General features: G+C 32.8%; 1 protein-coding gene across 4 annotated transcripts in view; it reads right to left on the bottom strand.

The window, feature by feature from the left end:
• Positions 1-660: 660 nt before the first annotated feature.
• The window catches only part of KPNA5 (karyopherin subunit alpha 5), a 52,878-nt gene continuing 27,329 nt past the window's right edge, over positions 661-26,209 (bottom strand). For 2 of the 4 annotated variants that reach the window (XM_007484464.3, XM_007484465.3), the window contains 9 exons: positions 25,042-25,130; positions 24,501-24,638; positions 20,620-20,719; positions 19,274-19,437; positions 15,120-15,198; positions 14,055-14,180; positions 10,636-10,763; positions 6,676-6,854; positions 661-4,262 (listed from right to left, as the gene is read on the bottom strand). In XM_007484464.3, the coding sequence (XP_007484526.1) occupies positions 4,075-4,262; positions 6,676-6,854; positions 10,636-10,763; positions 14,055-14,180; positions 15,120-15,198; positions 19,274-19,437; positions 20,620-20,719; positions 24,501-24,638; positions 25,042-25,130 (1,191 nt within the window). In that variant the 3' untranslated portion in view covers positions 661-4,074. The remainder of the gene's footprint in view (positions 4,263-6,675; positions 6,855-10,635; positions 10,764-14,054; positions 14,181-15,119; positions 15,199-19,273; positions 19,438-20,619; positions 20,720-24,500; positions 24,639-25,041; positions 25,131-26,209) is intronic. The other 2 variants (XM_001369155.5, XM_056818680.1) reach the window with 1 other exon arrangement.

Raw genomic sequence — 26,209 nt, 5'->3', positions numbered from 1 at the left:
AGTCACTTAATTCCCATTGCCTAGCCCTTACTGCTCTTCTGCCTTAGAACCAACCAATATACAGTACTGATTCTAAAACAGAAGGAAAGAGTTTAAAAAAAAAAAGGCCTCCACAAAATTGGAAGGGATCAGATAATTTCAATTAACTTTTCATGTTACACAAAAAATTAGGCCTATCAGGGAAACAAAAAGAAAATCAATAGTTTGATATGTTGACAGCTCAAATAATTATGACCACCATCTTATTTAGCACAATGGTGAAAATTCTATAGCAACCAAATATATTTAAACTAAAAACTTCAAACGAAGTGATTTCATCAATATGATTTTTCTAAGTTCTGTAACCAAAAACATTTGTCACGTTGGCAAAACTTCTGGTAACAAATTAAACAGACGAGTAAAATAATTCATCAGATAATTGCTTTGGGTTCTCAAGTGGAAATCTGTCACACCTAATAAAATGTGCATTATATATTTTAAACTTGATTTCCATGTACAGGTTGTAAAAAATGCCAAATATTCATATATGTCATTGAGAATAGTGCAGACCAAATAAAATCAGGTGGAATCTAAAGATTGCTTAAAGTCTCCATTTGTTTGTTTTGTATATGTAATTAAAAATACAACAACTTAAACTGATAGATGCAATAAACACAAAAGTGTAAAATAACATTTTTATTACTTTAATATGTAGTGTGTTGTAACATTCCATAATATTGCATACTGCTCATGTGTTGGTTTAGTTACATATATTACCCATACCTCTCCCCCACCCCCATCCCACTCCCAAATCAGGATTCAAAGATGCACTATCCCCCCCATTAAAGCCCTATTAACGCAGGCTTTTAAGTTTCACACATTACATAAAACAATAATGCCACGAACTAAAACAAGTAAAGGTTATTTTGCTAACAGTACCAATGTTTATTTTAATTTCACAGTTTCACAAGTAAGCAGTAAGTACTTTAAAGATTAGTTTGAATTTTTTTTTAATCACACTAAATCTGTCATTTTTCCCTAAGTGCTTATTCTTAAATGAGAAAAGAAATAGCATGAAGGAAAAGGAGCAATGCTTCTTTTAGTCCTTTATCTAACCAAACAGATCATCCTCCAACTGCAAATATGTTCTACAGTTAAAGATGAGTTAACTTTTGTGCCAACGTTTTAATTACTATTTTTATTTTATTTTCTGCTTTCTGGTTGCTATCAGCAACAGCATATAAATAAAATACGGTACTACAAAATTAAATATTAATTCTTAAAAGGAAACAAATGTGATAATGAAAAACTTTAGTAGAAAACTAGTTATGATCAGTGTATCAAGTACATAAGGAAACAAGCCAATTTGCATAATTGCATAGATTAACTAGTTAAAATTTAAATTCAAACAGAATAGTATAATTGATTAAATGAATAAAAGGGGGCACTTTCAAGTACTTTTTTCCCAGTTTTTGGTTTGTTTTCCAAGTGTGTATGCCCTTTAAAAACATTTAAAATTAACTTCAATACACTCTAAAAATTCATTTGGCAAAGCATTTTCCCCCTTTCATCTCTGATATAGTAAACTGGAGGAAAACAAGACTGGTACAACTTTTTTTTCCCCACAAGGATCATTGAAGATGAATGATACCATTGATCTAGGCATTTTAAAATGTAAACTTGTGAAAGAGGCCACCTTTCCAAAAATTTCTATGACATAGTGGTAGATTTTAAGATATTTGTGCACTCAATCTAAAGAACTCATTATTGTATAATACTTCTTAATATAATTCAAACTTTGGTCCCAAACTACTAGATAGTGCCCCTTTTATTCAAATTAACACATTGAATCCAAATCCAATCAAATTAGCTTTGCTACTCAAACAAGACCTAAGGAATAATGGTTTGTATTGAAATGAGTAAAGTGCAATCACTTCACTGCTTAGAAACTTTCTTTATTCTTTACCTGCCAGGAAACTAAAAACCCTCTCAAGAAAGACATTACATATTTCTTCCTTCAACAAGGATTATTCTGCTTGAAAGATTTGGCTTAGAGAGGCTTATTACAGTGTCTACAGGGTCCTCAAAATAAAAGCAGGCACAGCTGGTTATTTTATTTATGAATTATGCTGCATGCAACATTATCAAAATAAGTTAGAAACAGTGGAATACCCTGTTATCTGATATTCAGAACTGTTTTTATAACAAAAAAAAGTTTATCTGATAAATTCACCATTAATTTGGTACTCTAATGTCATCACCCTGTTCTTTTGAATATAATGCAAAAGAGATACTTTTTGTTCTAAATCTCAGATTTCCACTGTAACAAAAAAAGGACACAAATACAATTCTCTAAGTAACATTATTAAAAAAGTTTGGCAGATGTACTCTAGCATTATGGACACTAGTCAATCCCCACCCCACTTATATTTTGAATATTTGTAGATTTTTAATGTCCTGCTAAAAAGCTTAGTTTCATTATATATAATTTACAAAGTATTAATAAGCACTCTTGTGTACATTGTTTTCTTGTAGCATGCCTCTGATTTCCAGCGGAATCAAACTGTAAATGTTGCTACATATCAAATTAAATCTTTCTGTATAATAGTCAGAAATGACTAAGAATCTTATCAAAACTGCATCAAATACCATCTTAAAACAGCTTTAAACTACAATTAAAAACATATTCTAGGTAAATAGTAATTGGAAATGCAAATAGCTGGCTATTATTTAGTAACTATAAATAATGAATTCAATAGTACTACATCTGCATTAAAATTTCTATCAAGCACAGTACCAAGGGAAGAAGTTTACACAAAGTAAATAATGCATGATTTTATTAGTTTTATATTATGAAGATTTTTTCTTTTAATCTCAATACATGAAATCTTACTTAAAGATGGCTTAAAATAAGAGTAATCTCAAACACTGAATCATGAAGTTATCTAAAGTATACATCAAGCAGCAATGTGACCGTTTGAGTATTATACCATAAAATCTAATATAGATTTCAAACACAGTAAAGAATCCTTAGCATTTTGCATTTCCCATTGATATTGGTCATTTAGTGCCCAAATAACATTAAACACATTTTCCAAAGTTAATATAGAACAATCTGACTTCTTTAAAAGTAATTTTGGCATTCAAGTAGTTTAATTATTACAAAGAAAATCACAACTTTTCTATTACTGTTCTGAAAAAAATCAGAGAAATAATTATTGTATTGTTTTTGCTATGCAGTAGTACTTTACATTCATAACTAAACATCTGTCATGATGTACTACTGTCTAAAATTAAGAAGTGGAAAAAAAGAGCAGCAAAAAAATGGCAGCATATTTGGTCAGTTATACTACTAGAATCTAAGATTCTCTGAACATTGTATATGTTCCAAAAGAAATAAGTAAATTATTCAAGAAAAGCAAACACTGTAGTGTATGCTCAACATAAAGCAGAACAGCTTTTCTTAAACTGCCTTCTTTTAAAGACAAGTCTGGTTTTCAGCACATGATATTTTTTTAAATGTTTCATAAATAGAGTTCACTTTTTTCTTTCTGCAAAGTATAATGTACAACACAGTGTTTCACAATTTAAAGTAATAAATATTTTCACATTCTAATTTAGCTTTGACTACTTTGTCTTTTATTTTATGTTTTTGTTCTGAAGCAATGACATTTTTGCTTCAGGACAGAGGTAGATTTAAGAGACTGGGCATATTAGACTTAATGTCAAAATGCAATTGTCAACAGCTGTTACTGCTGATATGCAGTTGCAAAGAATGCCTGAAAAAATTCAGAACCACTATTTAATACTTTACTAAGGTTCTCCCTTTCAAGCTCAAGTTATTAAATTATATATTTAATGCACACTTAACTCACAAGTCAGTTACAAAAAATCTAACAATAAAATATATAAATACAAAAGACAAAAGCTATAAATGAAGAGAGGTACTTCTAAACAGAATTTTTTGTTTTTTAAAAAGTGCATCAGCTGCTTCATTTTTGTCCTCTCTAAAACCACATCTAACTTTCTGACTGGCCAAAAAGAGGAGCCATGTGAAGCCAACATTTAACATTATGCTTCTTTTCACTTAGCTACTTATAACTGAAATCCTTCCATTGGTGCTTCCTGCTGTTGGAAAACAAATTGTTGCTGGTTTTCATCCACCTGAGGGACAATGTTGGCATCTTCATCTTCCACCCCAAAGTAGTGTTCAATTAGATCAAAAGCCTTTTGGTAGATCTCTTGATTTTCATGGCTTTGAAGAAACTCAATTTTATCCAGACCTAAATTTTTAAAAACACAACCTTAAAAATCATTTAACTAAAAAAAAAGCAAAATCCACAATACAGGTGCCACAAAATAATAAATCAATATAAAGTCATTCACACTACTACCAATGAGATTCTTTTTCTGTTATGTCCTGATTTTTGTAACTTTTAAAAAGAGCAGGTGATAATTTTATTTTAATTAGACAATATTACACTAAAGACATGTACTAGACCAGTTTAATTAAAAAATACAATGTTCAGGGGAAGACTATATATTTATATAATGGATACAAGAAAATATAAGATACTATTTGCACATTTATAATTCCATCCCCCAAAACAAAGGCTTCTCTGTATCTGGCTACTAACAATGTCTACTGAAGGTGAGGAAAGATAAAAGATGATTTTGGAGGCTAAGAATTTCGAAACTGTATATTTTTATTCCTACTTTTAAGAGTTAATTTTGTAGATAAGGCTGTGTGATATTTAATAAAGATCTGGATTTCATTATCTAATCAATAGACCTTATGTGTTAGGAGTAAATGGAGAAAAGAAAAAAGATAATCCATATACACTTAATACATGACTGCTTTTATATCCATTTACTCTATGTAATACAGTAAGTAGTATTTTTAAATAAATGAATAAAGGGGACAATTCAGGGACAATTCATTATCTTCATCACTAATAATACATAAACTAAAGGCTTAAACATTGTAAACCTCAAAATTCCTTAGACTTATAAATGTTGGAAATTTCACCATTGGGATATTTCATACTTGGAAAATTTCTTACTGATAGTCTATTGGAATGGGAACCCCATTGGCATGGGAGGTTCCTCCTCTTCCCTTCTTAAAATTACTTTAGGACAGAAAACCCTTTGCTGAACAATGGAAAGGACTTTGACCTATGCTTAAGCATAGAACAGGAATTTCTTTGAGTCTTGATTGATTTTAGAATTGATACAATGGAGATACTTGGAATAAATCTCCACCCTATTCAGTCCTAATAGGATTGAGTAAGGGCTGCAGCCTAGATCAAAATTTAATTATTCCAATCTCTACCATACTCAAGTTAACAGGATTTAGAAAGGGCTGTAGCAAAGGAGTAAAGATTTAATCATTTGAAAATATGACCTTCAACAGACATGTGCAAAAGCCAGAAACCTCTGGGCGGTCCTGGGTTAAGCTAGAGCCTCCATTGGCACAGGGAAATTGATGAAGAGTGATTGGTAGATGGGAGAACTGAGGGGAGGAACATGGAGGGTTTTCCTTAAAGATAGGAGGGTCTGGAGCTGAAGGGGGTGGAGGAGTTTTGGTCGGGGTGATTGCGGTGGACTCTGAGAAGCTTGCTCTGAAGGAAGCTGAAGGTGGGGGCCTCTGAGACTGTTTCTCCATTTTGGACACGTGAGTAATAGGGACTGATCTCTTTTCTTTGCCCCAGCTATCTAAGGGCTTGGGCCTTTTGGCCCAGCCTAAACAGAAGGGGTATTTAAGCCCTATTCCCTTCTCTCCCTTTTTCTCTCTCTCTCTCTCTAATTCCTTTCTTACTCCTATTGTAATTAAACTCCAAAAAAGGCTGACGGCTGACTTGAGTTTTTCATTTAGGAATTACATAGCTGATTCCTTGGCGACCTTAAATTAATATATATCAGTCTTTTAAAGTGATTCCCTTGTAACAACATTCAATAATTATTTTAAGAAATGCCAAATAATCTTTATCAACAATATAACCTAAGACACATGGGAGAGGGGGAAAAAAGATAAAACATTCAAAAGAAAAAGTATTCTAGATAAATATCCAATTAGGTACCTAATTCTGGCAGTATCTATGACTGTGGCACCTCTGACTTAATAATTAGGTCTCTCAGCTTACCTATCCAACAAGACTAAGCTATTAAGATGCATCAAAATATTCTAATATAAAATTTAGTTAGGATCATTATGAAACTACAAAGTCATAATCTACCATACTTAAACAAAAAATTTTAAACTCACCAAAACATTCCACCATTTAATCTTAAAATAGGCAATTGAAAGCCTATGTAGCTTAATAACAACTCAAATTTATAGAATGCTAAGTGACATAGGCAATGCAAATATTATTATTTTAACTTATAGAGGAGTAAATTTGAGCTGAGACTGGGAGTCACTTTTACTTCTATTCAAATTATTTTATACATACATATTAAATAGATATATTCCTATATTTGATTCCAGGGTGTGGTAGGGAAACAGAAGAGAAATATAAAGCAGATATATTTTTAACTCAACTTATAAAGTTATGTATCTAAGTTCCTGAAAGCAAACTTACATTGCAGGAATAGGTTCAAAGTATGCTGGATTCAAGGGAGCAAATAAGATTTTAAAATACTTATATGGAAGGATAATTAAGTACCAATTAGGATTATAAATTTATACATCCTTACCATATGCTTCTTCAATGAGAGCACAGTATGGATTGATGTTCATTTCATTTTGTCTAGATTCTTGCTCTCCGAGTCGTAAAATATTTTCAAGGCCATTTAAAGCCACCTGGACTATTTTGGAATCCATCACAGTCAAAAGGTCACAGAGAGGTTTAATACAGCCTAATGCTACCAGATACCTTTAAAATAATAGAGACAAAGAGAAGAAAGAATTTAATGTATTTCATTAGTTTGTGTTACTGACTACTCATGGCAAAAATGCTCAATAGGCTTAATTACAGTGCTCATTTACATAGCCTCAGATTATACTTCCAACTCCAACAGATTACCTTATAAATAATGGAATCTTTTCCCAAGTTAGACTATAAGAAGTCATATTAAATCAATCATCACCCTATAGAAAAACATGTACCCTTAGTGTAAATCAAAAGCCAATATGATTACAGTATAGCAAACTTATCAACTAAAAAACCAAGTACATAGAAACAGCAGAGGAACAACAGAGAGATATATTTAATCTCCTTAAAAGATTCCAAAATTTCATTTGTTTCATCTAAATCTTGGGTATTAATTCTGTTTTGGGGGTGGGGGAGCATACAGGCCCACACAGGATGATCTGTGTGCCATTTGTATCATAGGTTCACCATCACTACCATAGGAGGGATAAGGGCAGAGTGAAACTGTGAACGACTTACTGAAAAGCTTCTATTTTAATTCTACATGCAGAAATGAATTAATGGAGCTTTTTGAGCAGAAGAGTAACATGGAATGATCTGCTCTTTAGGAATATCAGTTTGTCAGTTTGGTAGAGGATGATTCTTGCTGGGTAGGGAGACACATTAGAAGGTTACTGTAATAACCTGAGAGCTATTCTGTGATATTCTTGTTAGAGCTAGGAAGCAATTCAAGAGGCATGACTTTGGGCTCATGAACACATTTATTAGGTAGGGAGCAAAAAATGCCTGTGTTTGCTCCAATAAAACTAGCAATGTGGGGAGAAAAAGCAACTCAAAATTGGTTATACTGAAGACTGCAAAGAGGGGTATTGATGAGAACAGTAAATAGTGATAATTATTCCATTCCATTCCATAAGAAAGAATAGAAGAGCTTAGGTTTTCAGCACAGAAGACACATCTCTAATAGACACTTTTTTTGATGTACAGTAGGGCTCCTTATCTGAAGTTCTCTTTCCCAGGGAATCATGAAGCATTGGAAGTCTGCCAGCTGTACTATGCATGCTCGTGAACTCAACAGGTATTCCCTTATATGTGTGGTAGATGAGTTAACTATTCAAAAAGTGACAGATTTAGTGTACCTGAATTATGTTCTCTGAGATAAACATGACAGAATAGACTCATAGTTGAAGTTAGGAAACTCAAGAAAAAAAATCATTTCCTTGAAACACAAGCTTTTTGGTTTAAAAAGAGTGAAAAGTGGCCAAAATATCATTTTACAAGAGACAGCTAAGTGTATCAGTGGGTAGAGAACCAGGCCTAGAGCCAGGGAATTAAAATCTAGCCTCAAACACTTCCTAAATGTCTAGCCATTACTGCTCTTCTGCCTTGACATCAATACTCAAGTACTGATTACAAAATAGAAGGTAAGGGTTTTTAAAAAACACACAAGAAGCTAAAGTTCTATTAGAACAAGAGTTCCTAACATTTTTTGGTCTCTTTTGACAGTAAGTAAAGCCTATGTATTCCCACACAGAATAATGTTCTTAAATAAATAAAATACATAGGATTACAAATGAAACAAATTATACTAAAATATACCCATGAAGATGTATTTTAAAGATTTACTGTAATTAATGTGAAAGGTGGGCAATTGAAAAGTGCTTATTTTCTCAATAATCTTTGTTAATATGCCCAAAGGGCACTAAAAGACTGCCTGCCCTTTGATTAAGCTATAGGACTGCTGCTGGGTTTGTACCCCAAAGAGATAATAAGGAAAAAGACTTGTATAAGAATATTCATAGCCACACTCTTTGTGGTGGCAAAAAATTGGAAAATGAGAGGATGCCCGCTGATTGGGGAATGGCTGAACAAATTGTGGTATATGTTGGTGATGGAATACTATTGTGTTCAAAGAACCAGGAGAACCTTATACACAGAGACTGATACACTGTGGTACAATCGAATGTAATGGACTTCTCTACTAGCAGCAATGCAATGATCCAGAACAATTCTGAGGGACTTATGAGAAAGAGCACTATCCACATCCAGAGAAAGAACTGTGGGAGTAACTGAAAAACTACTTGATCACATGGGTCGATGGGGATATGACTTGGGGATATCGACTCTAAATGATCACTCTAGTGCAAATATCAATAGTGTGGAGATAGGTCTTAGTGACACATGTAGAACCCAGTGGAATTGCACTTCAGCTGCAAGGAGGGGGTTGGGGGGAGAGGGAAGCAGCATGAATCTTGTAACCATGGAGAAATGTTAAACTTTTTTCAGATCAAATCACTAGTTGCATAATCTCTAGGACTATTTTTCTTCATTCTACATCTATATTTTCTACATTTTCTACATTTACAAAGATAATGAATTTAAAAGTTGGTAAATGAAAATATGTAAATAAATGTTCCTTTTGATATGTGGAATGGGTATATTAATGAAAAACTTTACTAATGATCAATTATATTAAAGACAGGTTTCTACAAAAATAAATTCTCTGCTAAAAAAATTAACATTATCCAAAACAATAAAAACTGAAACAAATTAAAGCCCATGTATAGACTGCATTTGTCAAACTCCAATAAGGAATAGAAAGTTCTTTTTAAAAATGGGAGACATGGAGAAAAGGCAATGAATGAAGGCCCAAGAAGAAGAAACAATAGCTAAATATACTAAAAATACAAAGACATAAAAACCATGGACCTCCTAGCTATACAAAAGTACCAAAAGAACTCAAAAAGATCCCAGAAGGAAAAGCAAGTAAAAAAAACAAAATAAAACTCATCTTAGTAGAAAAAAAAGAATCAAAATTCTCTTAAGTGTGATTCTTACAGAGCATATAATTTTCACTATTCTTTTAAGATGTAAATTTCATCAGACTATCTTTTGATAGTGTTTCTTAAAAAGAAATTCAAAGAATTTGTACATTCCTGATTCACCTTTGAATTCTAAAGACTAAAAAATTCTATGGGAATAAAGGGCATTTAGGATGGAGAAAAAGGACTGCTGTTTGTTATTATTGCAAAGAAAAAACAACTGAATTTCAAAGTTAGTATATAATGATCTAGAGTTATGGGGGGGGTCTAATGAATAAAGGTAATTAGAAAAGTACTATTAATATCATAAGGTAGAAAAAAATGTAACTAGTACAGACAGCACTGGTATAGATCACATTTTGCATCTATCTTCCCACATCGCTTCAGATGAAAATATAAATAAGAATTTCCCATGAAGCACATAGCTACTAAACCCTAGTCATTTCCATAAGATGAAAGGTTTCCATCCAATTTTTTAAAAATTTCAGTTCCTACAAATATGGCATGTGTTGTTTTTTAAAAGTCCTCTAAAGTTGTAATCTAAAAACTAATTTATTCAATTTAGCAAAAGCAATTTGAGAAATAATTTAAAATAAATCATATATATGAAATTAACTGTTGTGAAAATAATCATATGGTTCAGAGTATATCAAATGTGCTAGTCCACTTTAAAATGTCAATGCCTGGACAACTCATTTTGATTTGAGAATTTGAACAATGTTTCATGTCTAACCAAAAAGTATTTATAATCTCAAAATGTTATAGCTATAGTTATTTGTTTTGATAATTCTACTGCAACATGGCTGAGGAGTTCTTTCTTTAAGAAGGTTATTCTGGAAAGAATAAGTTAAGCAAAAAATTGCATCCTGAAATAAGATAACAGGCTGCTCCAATGTTTTCTTATTTCAAAAGTAGTAAAATCTGTTCTAAAGTTCCAATATTCTTAATTATTAACATCATACCGTATCTGTTCTGGAGTGCCTCCAGATGTTGCATTGGTTATGGCCCATGCTGCCTCTTTTCTGGTACGAAATTCAGCTTTCTGAAGAATTTCAATCAACACAGGAAAGATATTTGCATCTATGACAGCCTGAAGCAAATGAAATACAGATATAGTTTACTGTCAGAATAGTATTTTGTAAGAAATTTTACCAAATGTAGTAATATTTAAATTCCACTTAATTTCACAATTTTTATGGTTAATTTTGAAGTGTTATTATGGGTGCTTATTCTTACAACTTTTAAAATATTTTCACCTTTTCAGCCTGATAATATACTATATTCTAAAGATTAGCTTGCTTTCTTTAAAAAAAACAAAAACAAAACACATACCATCAGTCTTAGAATCAATACTGCATATTGATTCAAAGGCAAAAGAGTGGTAAAGGCTAAGGCCATTAGGGTTAAGTGACTTGCCCAGGGCCACACAGCTATGAAGTGTATGAGGCTAGATTAGAAATCAGGCCTGGCTCTCAATCCACAAAGCTACCTAGCTTGTCCCAAAAATCAGCTTTATTTCAAGAGCACCGTCACCAAAGGAATACCATTTTATCACAGAACTGAGAGCTAAAAAAAAAAACAAAAAAAAACTTTGCACATAAGAATAGTTAAGGAGATAGCATCTATTGTCCAAGAACCAGTTGGAAGAGGGTCATCACTAGAAGGCCAGCCACTTGATCTATTTTTTTACAGTGGCAATTTATGAAGACTATGTACTAATAGTACAGCATGTATATATACAATCTGCACCTCAATAAAAGCCAACACTAATACAATATGAATCTTTTGAAATATTAAAAAAAGCAAATATTACTAAATACTCATCAAACAGCAAGAAAAAATATTCACATATAAAATATTAAACTTTTTAAACTATTCATAAATTATAATCTATAAAAAACAGAGCTAAAAAGGATTCTAAGAATTCATCTAGTGCTTTGTCTCATTCTAGAAGTCATGCCTAAAGTAGCTAAAAACTGATTAAAACCTAGTTCACAAAAGCTACTTACAAAAATTCATTCAGTTACCAATATTAACAATGATTTGACTTTTGTTCATCTGTTCCCCAATTAAAAAAACGCATATTCAAGTAAGAACTAGAGCTGTACATTTTTTAAAGGTGCATATTATAAGCTTGTGTATCTCTCTATATGTCTGAAATGGGATTGTGACTGTAGAGGGAAGATGATAATATACAAGAGATATAAAGGTAGAAACAATAAGAATTTGGCAATAGATTTAATAGGGGAAATAAAAGTGAGGAATCAAGGATGACAAGGTCGGGGACCCAGGTAATCAGGTAAATGGTGGTCCCCTCAACAATAATAGGGAGGTCAGAAGAGGGAAAGATTTTGAAAAAAAAAAAAGAATTAGTTCTGTTTTGAACATACTAATTTTAAAAATGTCTACAAAACAGCACATACAAAAGGCAGTTGGTTGATGTATTTTTTGTGATTAAAAAAATAAGGATACTCACAGACTGGCTGAACAAATAATGCTTTAGGAATATAATGGAATATTATAATAAATAATTATGATATTCAAATAAAATGAGGAAAATTTGTATTAACTGACAGAGCAAGAAAAGACTAGGAGCATTTACAATAACTAAAATAATAATGCAACCAAATTCAGATTAATCTGATGACCAATCAAATCCAGAGCATTTGCAAAGAAATACATTTTCTTCCTCTTATTAGAGAAATTGTGGGGAATAGTTTGCTTGTTCTAACATATGGTTAAAATCTTAGTTTTTTTTTTTTGCCTAATGCTTACAAGGTGTCTATTGGAGAGGATAATGAAAAGGGACAGTGATGTTAAAAAAAAAAAGATATTAAAATATGTATATATACACACACCCTTACCTTCCATCTTAGAATCAATACTGTGTATTGTTTCCAAGTCAGAAGAACAATAAGGACTAAGCAATGAGGGTGAAATGCCTTGCCCAGAGTTACAAAGCTAGGAAGCATCTGAGGTCACCATTTGAACCCAGGATGTCCCATCTCTAGGTTTAGCTCTCAATTCCACTGAGCCACCTACCCATTCCAAAAAACATTTTTTAAAGATAATATTAACCAAACCAGAATAATATTACAGTTGTCTTTTTTTAAAAAAATCAATGAGAACATTGGTATACTTAATAAAATAAAAAATTGAAAAATGAGGGTGTATCCCTTGATTGGGGAATGGCTGAACAAATTATGGTATATGATGTGAGGGAATGAATGATGAACTGTAGGAACCTCAATGAATTGATGCAGAGTAAAAGGATCAGAACCAAGAAACATTATACACAGAAAGTAAAACATTGTGGAACTATCCAATGTAATGGACCTTTGCTACTAGTAGCAATACAATGATCTAGAACATTCCTGACGGACTTATAAGAAAGAATGCTGGGGGAAGATAGGGTAGCTCAGTGGATTGAGAGTCAGGTCTAGAGACAGGAGGTCCTGGGTTCAAATCTGACCTCAGACACTTCCCAGCTGTGTGACCCTGGGGCAAGTCACTTGGCCCCCATTTCCTAGCCCTTACCATTCTTCTGCCTTGGAGCCAATATACAGTATTGACTCCAAGACAGAAGGTAAGGGTTTAAAAAAAAAAAGAATGCTATCCACATCAAGAGAAAGAACTATGGGAGTAGAAACACAGAAGAAAAACATAGGACTTATCAATAGTTTATATGGGTATGTGATTTGGGGTTTTGGTTTTAAAAGATTGCTCTATTGCAAAAAATGAAAAATATGGAAATAGGTATAAAGTGATAACATTTGTATAACCCAGTAGAATTGCTGGTCAACACTAGGAGGGGAGAGAAAAAAGGAAAGGGAAAGAAAATGAATCATATAAATGTGGAAAAATATTTTTGTTTCAAAACTAAAATTTTATAATGCAAATATAAATAAATAAAAGTAAGTAACTGGGGGCAACTAAGTGGCTCAGTAAGAGCAGACAAGCCTGGAGAAGGGAAGTTCTGGGTTCAAATTTGACCTCAAACACTTCTCAGTTATATGATCCTAGGTAATATGCAACTCCAATTATCACTCTTACACCTTGGATCCAATACTTAGTATCAATTCTAAGACAAGAAGGTATGGTTTAAAAAGAAAAGTAAGCAACTATAACTAAAAATTCAGCATAACGAATGTATTTCAATAGAATACAACAGGTAAATCTTTATTATGTCAAGCTATAAGTAATTTACCAAATTATTTTCTTGTCTTATAATTTTATTTCATCTACTATTATTCCAATGACTCAGTTGTCATGTGGGGCTTTAGCACAAGTTATACTATATACTGAGCTGTAGCATAGACCTCCTTTAAGGAGATGAAAAAAAGTAAAGAGATGTCTAAATATCAGTCATAAAGACACTTACCTGAATCTGTGCTCTATTTCCTGCTGTAATGTTAGATACAGTCCAGCAAGCCTCTTTTCTAATTGATTCTTTTGGACTACTCAGTAAATGTAAGAGGCAGGGTAAAGCAGAACAATTCAGAATTACCTATAATAATTTAGAAGTTGAAACGATCTTTAAAATACAAATATTTACAAGTGAATTTTAAGGAGTAATTTAGTAGAAACAATAAATGAGAAAATTTCCCACTTGAAAATCAGACTGGCAATAAATCGGGAACTTTCAAAGAAATGTTTAAAGAAAGGACAAAAGAGAGTGATATTTTGTCACAGAATTGAGTTAATTTCTGAGACAAAAAAAAAATTCAGATCATCAAGGAGCTATGGAAGAGTCTCCAATCTGAAAAGGTTCAGATAGTATCTGCTTTAAGCCTCCATCTACCCTTATTTCTGCTTTTTTAACAAACTTACAGGACTCTACCTGGGTTAAAAGCAGAAGATTTCACACCAATATTCTAACAATAAGACTAACAATCTACATGTTTTTTTCTTGTTACTGCACCCTAAGACTTGTGATTGAGAGCCTCTGAGTAATGTAGATGAGGTGTGGTAGCACTTACCTTAGCATCAGAGAACCTAGGTTCAAATCTCACCTCTATTTTAACTTTAGATAAGTCACTTTTCTTGTAAAGTCCAAATGAAACAATTAACACAAAGTGTTCTCCAACCTACTGATCTTTTCCTTTGCTAAATTACTGTAGCTTTGTCAGATCTGATACTATATTAATACTTTGTATTGCTAATATTGTGTGTGTATACCTCCACCATAAGATATTTAAGCGTTCCTTCCTTTGATGCTTGGGACAGTATCCTGTATCTTTATACATCTCCAAAACATAGTTCTGTGACTGAAAGAGTAGATGGTCTCTCATGTCACCAAAAGTATATCCATTTGCACATGGAAAAATAATTTTGAGAATATGCTTGATAGAATCATCAGTATGAAACAAGTAACTGTAATTTGTACATTACAGAATATGCTCTACTGATATTCAAAAAGACTTATCTTACTGAAGTCTGAACTTACCTGTGTTTGAATATCATCCCCTGTCACAATATTACCAACAGCTCTTAATGCAGGTGATACCACTTTATAATCATTGTGCCTAAAATCAACAAAAATATTAATTTGCATACATGTAACAAAATGGAAGAGTTATAAATTTCTGAAAGAAAGCCATATAAAAGGTTAAATTTTCTTTACTAAACAAGAACTGTTTTACTCTCTTAAATAGTAAATGCTAACAGTAAACTTAACAGCTGAAATAAATACCATATTTGAGGAGGTAAATGATAATTAACAATCCTTATACTAAAATGAAAATTCGTTAAAGGAAGGATCTTTACAAGTATCCATCCCACTTTTGCCCCAAATTCCTACTCTTGCCTAACAGTATACAGGATTAAATTACTAACTACCTGTCACACATCATGCTAGAAGCTAGAGATATAAGGAAAAAATGAAAACAGATTTTGCCCTTAAGAAGTTTACATTCTTCTATGGACAAGCAATATGTACATGGATAGAAATTACAGAGTAATTTGAGGGCCAGAGAAAAACAGTAACTAGAGGCAGGAACACGAAAGGTTCCCTTTAGAAGATGGCACTTTGACTGAGGCTAAAAGGGAGTTAGAAATTTTATGAGGGAGGTAATGAAGAACATTCTAAGTAAGGAGACAAAAGATAGAATGTTGTATATGGCTAACATTTTATGTAGGCCAGTTTGACAATAACCTACAAGTTTTTGAGGGGAAATAACATAAAATCAGTCTGGAACAACAGACTAGAGCCAGATTATAAATGTCAATCAATAGAGTTTTTTATTTTTATTTAATCCTGGAAGCAATAATGAGCCACTAAATCTACTGAAGTAGAATGACAAAGTCAGAATTTATCCTTTAGGAATATCAAATTAGTTCTTTAAAGTTGATACGATTAGAGAAGAAAGAGAATGGAAATAACAAGACCAATTTGGAGGCTACCAAAGCAAATCAGGGAGATAATTGTGAGAGTAATTATGGAGGTAATGTTTACATGATTTACAAGCCAATTAGTGAGTGGTGGGTGGAGGGAAGAGTAGAACAACAATGAAGAATCAATGATGACTACTAGGGTGAAAGTTTGCCAGAGACAAAAATAGGAAAAGTAGCAAGAAGGATTATTATAGGAAGAAAAAAAATTAGTTTTAGACATGTTGAGTATGGAACTACTCAGGTGGAATTGTGTTAATAGGCAGCTGCTTATGAAGAACTGAAGCTCAGGATAGAGATGAGGGGATGGATATGTAGATTTGGAAGTCATAGGATCACACAAATTAGCTGAACTCATGGGAACGGATGAAGTTCCCCAAGAGTGTGTCACAAAAGCCCAAGAAGAAGAGAGTATTGTGATCAACAGTATCAAACAGAGCTGGGAGGTTAAGATGAGAGAAGGAACTAGTAGTTAAAAACTGACAATGAGGGGGCAGCTGGGTGGCTAGGTGGACTGAGAGCCAGGCCCAGAGACAGGAGGGTCCTGGGTTCAAATCTGGCCTCAGACATTTCCTAGCTGTGTGACCCTGGGCAAGTCACTTGATCCCCATTGCCTCGCCCTTACCACTCTTCTGCCTTGGAACCTAAGACAGAAGGTATGGGTTTTTAAAACAAAAACAAACAAAAAAACTGATAATGAACTAGAGGTGATAATAGAAGACATGGAGTGATTAGATGTCAAGATTTAATTAGCAATACCATAACTTGAACTATACTACAAAGCTATAATCATCAAAAGTATTCAGTACTGGGGGTAACTAGGTGGCTCAGTGGATTAAGAGCCAGTTCAAGAGACAGGAAGTCCTAGGTTCAAATCTGGTTTCAGATATTTCCTAGCTGTATAATCCTAGGCAAGTCACTTAACCTCAAATGCCTAGCCTTTACCATTTTTCTGCCTTGGAACCAAAAACAATATTGATTCTAAAGTAGAAGATTTAAGTTTTTTTCTTTTCTTTTGATTCTTTTTTAAAAGAAGTTAAGTGACTCATAAAGCTAGTGTCTTAAGGCTGGATATGAACTCATTTTCCTGACTACAGACTCTGTTTTATGCTTTATTCACTGTGCCACCTAAACAGATTGTCAACAATCAGGATATCAATCACTGGAATTTAATATACAAGGCATACAGATACAGGACATACTTTTTTGAACATGGTCACTATGTTGATTTGGTTTGTTCATTTGTTACAAGCCTCTCCCTGCTTCCACCCCCCACCGGCCCCTTCTTTTCTTTCGTTATTTTTTTTATCCAGTCATTATAACTGCTTTTAATGTACAGAAGAGTTCAGAAGGAAACAGACAAGCAGGGCAGTTCTGAAAGTGAAGAGAATGGGAATCCCAAACCCCTGATTCTTTTAAAATAAAACCCCAGTTATCATAATCACTATGTAGCCACAATAAATGATTAATCCAAAACAATTATTAACTAATAATTAAGAGAATTATATAAGATTAATAGAATTCTAGTAATTCTATTTTTAAGGAAAAATGTTAAGCTACACACTAAATCTTTACTAAACCTCCTCTTTACTATAACTCTTTATCAATATCAGGATGAGTGGGGGGGGGGGGGGACCACCTTGGAAATAGCCACATGACATATACAGAGTAGTGAGAGTATTTCTGGACCTCTCATGACTATGAGGTAGTGACCTAGTAGTATATCAGTTTGAAGACCATACTAACCAACCAGGACTCAAGAAGCTGAGACAAAATCACACCCAATCACTGCTAAAAAATGAAACTCCCAACCATTCATCCTAAAGGTATCTTCTGCCCATCCATCCTAAATGAACTTTTTGCCCCCTGAAATCTAGTATTAGTGATTCAATATTGGGGTAGGATCTTAAATCATGTAATTTTAAGGTATAGAAAAGAGAGAAAACTCTCATTCAACTGTCTTAGATTATGAGGAAAACCTAATGACCCAGGCTTTGCTGAGAGACAATAAACCTGTTATTGGCTTAGAAATTTGCCTTTTATTCTAGACTGGCTAAAAAATATTTGCTGCAACAGCAATATGCAGAATTTATTACAAACTTTTAAAAAAACAATATGAAATGGAGTCGCAATTTCATATAAATGCAGCTAGTAGCACAGAGGATAGAACCCTGGGCCTCCAATCAGGAAATCCCCGAGTAAAAATCTGAACCCAAATACTTGTAATTGTATGATTCTGGACAATTAGCTTACTTAAGTCTCCTCATCTGTAAAATGGGGAAAATAATTACACCTGCCTCTCAAAGTTGTCGTAAGAACAAAATGAGATGATTGTTAAGAGCTTAGTGTCAGAACCTGGCTCATAGTAAGTATTACATGTTATCTATTATTTTTATTATTATAAAATGAGGATAATAATAGCACATTTCTCTTAAAAGGTTGCTATGAAGATCAAATGAGATATTTTAATAGGCACTTTTAGTAGAGCCTGGCACATAGTAGTAAGCGCTAAATAAATGTTAACTATTATTATTTACATAATCAGTGGATGGAATTGAAAAAGTATATCCACAGAGGCACTTCTTTCATTTGTATCTACATATTTTGATGTGTTCTCTTTAGGTTAAGGCAGTAATTAGAATGATTTTTCAAATCGTTGTCATAGCTTTAATTCAAAATTTTTTTTAAAAATGAAGCATATTCAATTATATTATTCTAACTAAAAATATTAACAATATCTTAGTGGGAAAATTATTTTTGTATTGTTAATTAGAAAATTTTAAGGATTTTATTTTGTTTCATCTTTTAATTCCTACATTTGTATTTCTTTTATAACCTGTAACTAGAATATACATATATATTGGGGTGCATGTTCAAAATTTTTTACTAATAAGGTTATGAGATGAAATAATGGTATAATGGACAGAGTACTGCACTTAAGCAAGACTTGGGTTTAAATTCATAAACTTATTAGCTGTGTACATGATTCATAACCTCTTCTCAGCCAATTTTCTCATTTTATAAGTGAGGATAAAAAAATAACATCTACCTTACAAGAATATTTTGAGCATCAAATTAAATAAAACATGTAGAGTTCTTTGTAAATTTCAAAGTGCTACAAAAATCTGAGCTATGATTATTATTATTAAACTATACCAAGGACTAACCTTGATATACAATTACACATTTCTTATATACAATTACACTTACATCAAAAGTTCCACCAATCTTCGACAGACTCCAGAGTCAATGACTGCTTGGATTTTGTCATTGGGTCCATCAGAAAGATAAGAAAGGGCCCAACAAGCATCTGCTAATACATCTGGGTCACTGCTAAATAATAATCTTGACAGGACATTTAAGCAAGGTGACACCTGGAGGAGGGAAAAGACCCAAAAGTTTAAATATTCCTCTGTTATAGGATTCCAGAGATGGAAGAGCTCTCAGTGGACATTTAATCCAAGGCATACCTGAAAAAGAATCCCTACCACAAGATCCCTAATAGTCATCCAGCTTTTGCTTAACGATTAGGGGAAGGGAGGAGGCACTCTCTTCTGAGGTAGCCTATTCTACTTTTTCAATAGAATTGTTCTCAAATCAAGCCTAAATTTGCCTCTTTTTTACTTCCTACTATTGCTCACAGTTTGAGCCTTTAAAGACAAGCAATAAATCTCTTCCAAGTAAAGTAACTTGAAGTTAATGAAAATAGGTATCACATTCTCTTCTACAACATCTCTTTTCCAGACTAATCATCCCTGGTTCCTTCATCCAATTATCATATGGCATTAATTCCAGACCCATCACCACTCTGCCTTGATCTGGGTACTCTTCAGGTATCAATATCTTTCCCTAAAATACAGTGCCTACAACTCAACACAATACTCTAGAATTGGTCTGACCATGGCAGAATACAATTAGACTGCCGACCTCTTAAAATCATGTACAATTTAATTTTTAAACTAACATTTTAGCATATATAAATACCATGGCAATTTTTTTAGAATTTTCAAATAGGATATTTAATTTGTGAAAGTCCTACAGTCCTTTCTATGGAGTCTAGTGAGGGGATGAAAAATAAGAGGTTTTTTGCAGCCTCTCCTCACCCTGCTTTAAATTGACATTTCTCCTTCTTTTTAGTGGCCATCATATAACACTGACCTTGGTAATTTAAATGTGAAAAGGAAGAGGAAAAAAAATTACTTGAGTTCATGTTCTCCTTTTGTTAAATGTTAGCATAATTTAGTAATATTCTACTGTATGAAGTTGGTAAGATTCTTTGGGGGAAAAAAATTAAAACCAGAGTGGTAGACTACAGATTAGAAGTATAAATTAGTGGGGATAATGGAACAAATATTGGAACAAGAGTTAACAGACCTAAATCTTAAGTCTCCAAATGGTGACATTAGCTCTGTGATTTTAGACACTTCCTACTCTAGGCCTCAATTTCCTTACTTCTAAAATAAGAATGGAACTCCTGTTAACACAGTAACTTCTACCTCTAACATTTTTCCTTCAAGTCCAAAATATATTTATTAATTTGTGTAAGTTAGTCATACCTTACTGAAATCTGGAGGTGGGTTCTTGCCTCTACATAAATTTGAGAGTGCCCATACAGCATTTCGAGTTGTTGTAAGTCTGTTTGAATTTGTCAGTAATCTGGAAAGTAAAGCAAAAAAGGAATTGTCCCTTATAGCAAATATTATAATTGAGACATTCTCTCGTAGTATAACAATAATATTCAACTATGTTGAGGGGGAAGAGTTAAACTGTTTTATGGCTAAAGGAGTCAATCACTTGATCAAAAAACATTTATTAAGAGTCTATCTGTACTATCTGTCCTAGGTGCTAGATAGAAGGACAAAGAATGAAATAACTCCTTTTTGCAAGCAGGTTAAGACTTTATGAAACATAAAATTGGTTATTTGGGTTCTAAATTACAAAGGTTGTGAAAGGGTGATAATGAAAATCATAATTCTAAATTTATCTAAAGTGCCAATTATTGAAACCTATACAGTTATTTCTGAGTAACTGAATACTGAAAATGCTACATTCCTTCTAGTCACAAAAACAAATATTCATACATATTCAAGGCCTTAAAGAAATTAGAGTAATGAAAAAGAAAATTGTAAAGACATTTAATAGACTATACTATATACTTTTCATCTGATTCAATTTCAACCTGGCACTTGTGGAAAATACGAACATGTCTATTAGTCTTCTCTAAAATTGATATATGGAAGATAAAAGGGCTTGGGAAATTGAGTTTGACAACAAGCAAATTGCATGAGTTAAAGGCCAAACTGAGTTTTCTTTGTACCAAGTGACAAAAAAAAAAAAACAAAAAAAAACTGAAAAACTAGAAATACTTCATATTTTAAACAGAATATGTGGAAACAGCATCTGACCTTTATCTGAAGTGCTTCCTGTTCATTTTACAAGGATTTCTGGATTCTGTCAAGCAGTTTATGATGAAATAATGAAGATTACAATTTCAAAGGTGTCTTTTTGTTCTTCAAGTTTTTTTTGTACAGTTTCTCAGAGTAGGATTAAAATATTTAATCTTTTATACTAATATCAAGAAATCCTAACAAAAGACTTTTCAGCATCTAACACAAATGGTTCACACCAAATCAGAGCAAATAAGAATATATATATTTAATGTTAAATTCCTAATCAGTAATAGTACAGTGATCCAGCATCAAAGAAAAACTACTACAGTGTAGTTAAAATGTTAAGAAGTACTCAGTTGCTCTTCTTTTAATATACCCAAATATCTTATTTACACGATAATTTTCCCTATGGTGTTTCTGTTAATAATTTTATGATAGCCAGTTCCTGAAAACCTACAAGAATCTCTCCTTTCTCTGAATTCCAAATCTAATCATGGTCAGCTCTGCAGTTTAATACTTCATTGATCTCTATTTGAGGTATGTTTACTTTAATTCAACAAACATAATATAAACACATTGAAAGCAAGTAGCCTCTTTTTCAAAATATCTAACATGTATTAACTATACACTATGTACAATGAACAGAGATAGGCTTTAAAAGAACCTAATAAGGATTATTATAAAAGACCAGTTTGCAGTCTAGTAGCAGCCAGACTGGAAACAATATTTAAGTATATAAGACAGACAACATATTTCTTCAATATTAGAGAATAAATCCTGAAGTTTAGTTTATTCGAGCAGGTGCCAAACTATGGGCCCATGGTGAATCTCTGCCTTAATCATTTTATAAAACACTATTAGTCTTGGCCACCAAAGGATCATAAATCAATCTACCTTTAAAAGTCAGGTGTCTAGAAATTCCTTTTTCTTCTTCTGTGCTACTAAACCAAAAACACTTTTGATAAACTTAGTCTTAATTTCTTGCCTCTAAATGATTCTGGTTTCTTTAAGCAATGGAAGAAGTTTTAGTAAGAAATAAGAAATGAATCTTTATCAAAAGGCAATAAAGCAAATCAACTGAGTTGAAAGGAAAGCCAATATATCTTTCAGCATGTCCGATATATAAGAAAAGTAAAAACTTTTTAAGGTAACTTTAAATAAAACATAGTATGGATTAGTAGTTTCCAACAGGACATCTTAAAATTCACTTTTCAAATAATCCACTTGGCAGGAAAGTAAAATTGATCCTATAATACCATAGAAAATAATCCTGTGTGAAACTCATTGTGAATGGAGTAGAAGGGGAAAAGTGATGTGATAGGAATTTGTTTTACAAATTACTTAAAAGATATACCTCCAAGATTGGAAATAAAACTCTCATTTTGAAAGTATCAAAATCTCTTATAATTTCAGATTTCAATATAAAATGTATACAACAATAAAAAGTATGCTGCTAATGACAATATTTTAATTTAGATATTTAATTAGGCAGTGTGGTAGGGTAGGAAAAAACATTAGACTTTGAAATCAGAAGACCAAGGGGTTCATGTCTACTGTTTGTTTGTTTAATAGCTGTGTGACCTTGAGAATGCTACCCAAACTAACTGATCAACTATAAAATGAGAATTATAATAACTGCATTATAGATTTCACAGGGTTTTTGTGAAATCAAATAATAATGTATATGAAAAGCAATCTATATAAACTGGCATATTAAGATATTTTTTCCCTTTTTATTTCTCCTTTGGTTGTACTCCTCTGTCCTTCTCATCCTATTCCAGGAAGGAACCTCTTCATCCTATAAAATCACTTTAGTCCTGTAATTCCCATTTATGAGAACCTCCATCCCTAGTGCCTCTCCCTCTGAGTGGAGAGCTCTGTGGCCAGCCATACCTTCCTTTCCCACCTGGTTCCACTCAAAACTTTTCCATCATTCCTAGAGACAAATACCTTCCTTTTCTACCCCCCCCCACGACCTTTTCAACTTTTTTTTTGGGGGGGGGGGGTAAAGGTAAAGTCTTTCATCCTCAATACTTCTTTAAATAAAGTCATCATTCTTTCAGTAATTCAATTTCATTTTACAAATAAGCAAAACTACAACCCACAGAAGTATTTGCCTAAGGTCACACAAGTAGTATTAAAGCATATCTGGGATTCAAACCCAGGTCTTAAACTCCAAAATCCAGAACTTTTCCCCGATATCACACTGCATGAGAAAGATGGCTAGGATTGTGATGCCTCATCATAGCATTAGGATTCTCTGAGGTTATACATAAGCCAGCAGAACATAACCTTCAGGAGGCCTGTGAAGATCAGATATCCAAGAAGTTATATAATTGAGAGATACTAATTTCAAATGCATAACAATGAATTTTTTTTTGGCCAAATTCAACTCATGAAAATATCAAATGGGAGACAGGAAGCAAAGGTAGGAGAAATGTATGCTGGTGAAAGCATTCATAATGATAAACCATAAACCATTTTGAGAGGGCTTATTTTTAAATATTTTTATTTATTTAATTTATATATAATATTTTATATTGTTTTTATATATATTTGATTATTTCTATATCTGGGTTTTTAATTAGAGGATCAAATCAGTTCCTTAACCTCTGTACTCATTTCCTTTATTGCTAGGAAATTTAGAGTATATTCTACCTTAGAAAATCTCCCACTGTAGCCAGGGCAGAGACCTGCTCCTTCTTAACTATAATAAAGAACTCTCTCCCTCTCTCCAAAGCATTTGAAAACATATGCCCTCTTTGTCCTTGCTAAATATATCATCTACAGTTGGAGATAACCATGTCCCCAACAAGTGAAAGAGCCACTGAAAACATGGTTGAGGCAACTTATATTTTCTAGGCAAGCTTGCAAAATGAAGCAGGGCTTCTTAAATTCCTTAAATTCTTAAAAATGTTAAAAAAAAAACATTCAATTTCTTAACAAGCCATAAAAAGGCATGTTTCACACATTTCTCTATCTGGTGAACTCTGACCCATTTGAAAGTAGGGTGTGTTGGTGTTTTCCTTATTTAGGTAAAGACCCACCTCCCCTGTGATGAAGTAATGAGGGAGGAGTTGAGGTCTCTAAGTCCACCTCCTTTTTCGAAATATCCACCAGTGGGGACTGTCAGGGGAGGTCCAAAGGTCGAACTGTCAGGCCAATCAGAAAGAGGACACAGCTTCCTATAAAAGCAAGAGGCAGGACTCACAAGTGGTCTTTCATGTAAAAGGCTGGTGAAAGATCCATTCTTTGTTAATGGGCTTGCATGCTTTGATTAATAAACAATGTTATTCTTGGGAAATGTCCTCAAATTCTTTATTGGTTAAAATTCCAGGTGCTATAATTTTAAAGATAAATGTTTTAAATTTTCTTACTTCATAAACAATAGCCATTAAAATTCAATCTCCAGTATGAATTTTTATTACTTTACTTCAAACTATAATAGAAACTAAACAGCTAAATTTAAAAGCCTCCTTAAAGAACAAAAACAAAAAGAAAAAGAAATTTTTTACTAGAATAAGAAACATGTATTTTCTTTTACAATGCATTAGTTAGCTATTATAAGAACTTAAATAAAATACTTACTCTAAAAGAGGGGGAAGAATTCCACAATTCAGAACAAAGTCTCTGCATTCTGCATTATCACCAGCAATATTACCAAGTGCCCATACTGCCTTAAAAGTGAAGTTTAAAAAATTAATTTAGGGCATAATGTTATCAAACTGCATATCATCAAACCAACTACCTCAACATTACATGTGATTAACTGAACAAGAACTCCCTTAACAGTATTTTAAAACAAAATGAATACAAAACTAAGATATTTTAAAACCTCATGAATAAACCTTTTGATAGACCTACAATAAAAGGAATCTTTAAAAAAGAAAAAGCATTACCAAAATGAATAAATTGGTACCTTTTGCTTCTTTACAAATTAATGGATATTTTTATTCTGTCATACCTGAAAAGCTTTCCCCAATCTAAATTGAGTTGGAGAAGTTAGATACTATTTACTATAAACTCAACAATCAATATTCCAAATACAAACAATAAAGATTATCTCATATTGACTTGGGAGACACTAAGTGCTTAAGTGAAATAGGAGGTATTGATAAAGACTGCATTGCCTGAACAGACTATTAGCAGCAGGTTGATGTCAGGTAACAGGACAATTAAAATAATAATAATAATAAAAGCTTGTCTCCAAAAAAATTCCACTGATTGCCTATACTTAAAGATTACCTGCAATCAATTTATTTCAAAGGTCTTAATGATTTCATACATCAGAAAAATAAATAGAAGGTACCTACCAAAAAGTCACTAATTACTATGGAAGGCAAAGATTACAAAGATCATTTATGTTCCATCCTGGCTCTGCCAATAAAGAGGGTATATATGTCTTTCTCTTCTTGGTCTTGATCCCTCTCTACCTCAGTTTCTTTCTACAGAAAAATTTATGTTATTATGTTAGCAAAGACTTGAATGACTAGGACTGGGTTGACCAGGATCTGGGGGGAAAAAAAAAGTGTTCCAGTTCAAGGTCTGATGATGCACCTAATAGTTTCAAAGTAATTTTGTGAAGGCCATTCTTCTCTTCTCCACCCTAACCCCTGCTTGGTAAGATAAATGGCCTACATTTTAAAAATGATGGTTAAAATATCTAGAAAATGAAACAGACATTAGGAGGGGGAAAAAAAAAAGATGATCAGGAGAAAGAATTAAAGCTACTACGAAGAGCAACTAGGTGGTATAG

The sequence above is a fragment of the Monodelphis domestica genome, chromosome 2 (genome assembly GCF_027887165.1).
Source record: "Monodelphis domestica isolate mMonDom1 chromosome 2, mMonDom1.pri, whole genome shotgun sequence".
NCBI classification, from domain to species: Eukaryota; Metazoa; Chordata; class Mammalia; order Didelphimorphia; family Didelphidae; genus Monodelphis; species Monodelphis domestica.
The sequence above is the reverse complement of the archived record's forward strand: the minus strand, read 5'-3'. Positions and strand labels throughout refer to the sequence as shown.